Source organism: Cariama cristata, unplaced genomic scaffold (assembly GCF_000690535.1).
Source record: "Cariama cristata isolate BGI_N322 unplaced genomic scaffold, ASM69053v1 scaffold18553, whole genome shotgun sequence".
Classification (NCBI taxonomy): domain Eukaryota; kingdom Metazoa; phylum Chordata; class Aves; order Cariamiformes; family Cariamidae; genus Cariama; species Cariama cristata.
In genome coordinates this window covers 367-840 of record NW_009610327.1, presented here as the reverse complement: position 1 = coordinate 840, position 474 = coordinate 367, and the positions used below count along the sequence as shown (strand labels likewise).

Below are 474 nucleotides of genomic sequence, written 5' to 3'. Positions count from 1 at the left end.
CGCAAGGGCAGGCTGAGCGCCCACCCCTACCACCCAGACAGCAGGCACTTCGGCCGTGAGCAGCGTTTCGGGGAGCGGGGGCCCGACTACTGCAGGGGCAAGAGGGAGGAGTACGGCTTTGACGAGAGGGGGCACGATGCCGGCGCCGAGCATCGCTACCGGGGGGGGCGAGACCTGCCTACGAAGACAGGCACCGGGACGGCTGGAGCCACGACTACGACTACCGGAGGGAAAGCTACAGAGAGGCCAAGTGGCACCCGTCACGGCATTAGCGCCTATTTGGTGGGCTTTAAAGAACTTGACGGCAAAGAAAGCGCAATCTGTTTCTTAGCAAGTGTATGTATAAAAAAAAAAAACCCCACCACCAACCCCCAAACAACCCACGACCCATCAAAGATATCTTTTAATGTTTGTAAAACTGGTAGCAGCCTAATCCTCCAATACTAGCGTCTCAATTTTAAACGCGTTAGCTCT

At 56.1% G+C, this 474-nt stretch overlaps 1 protein-coding gene across 1 annotated transcript in view; it reads left to right on the top strand.

Annotated features, from left to right (window-relative positions):
- Positions 1–272, top strand: part of RBM7 (RNA binding motif protein 7) — a gene marked incomplete at its 5' end in the record, with an annotated part of 2,243 nt that extends 1,971 nt beyond the window's left edge. Inside the window, 2 exon segments of the mRNA XM_009697856.1 lie at positions 1–169; positions 172–272. The exon segment at positions 1–169 is cut by the window's left edge and continues 22 nt beyond it. Of these exon segments, the coding sequence (XP_009696158.1) occupies positions 1–169; positions 172–272 (270 nt within the window).
- Positions 273–474: the final 202 nt, after the last annotated feature.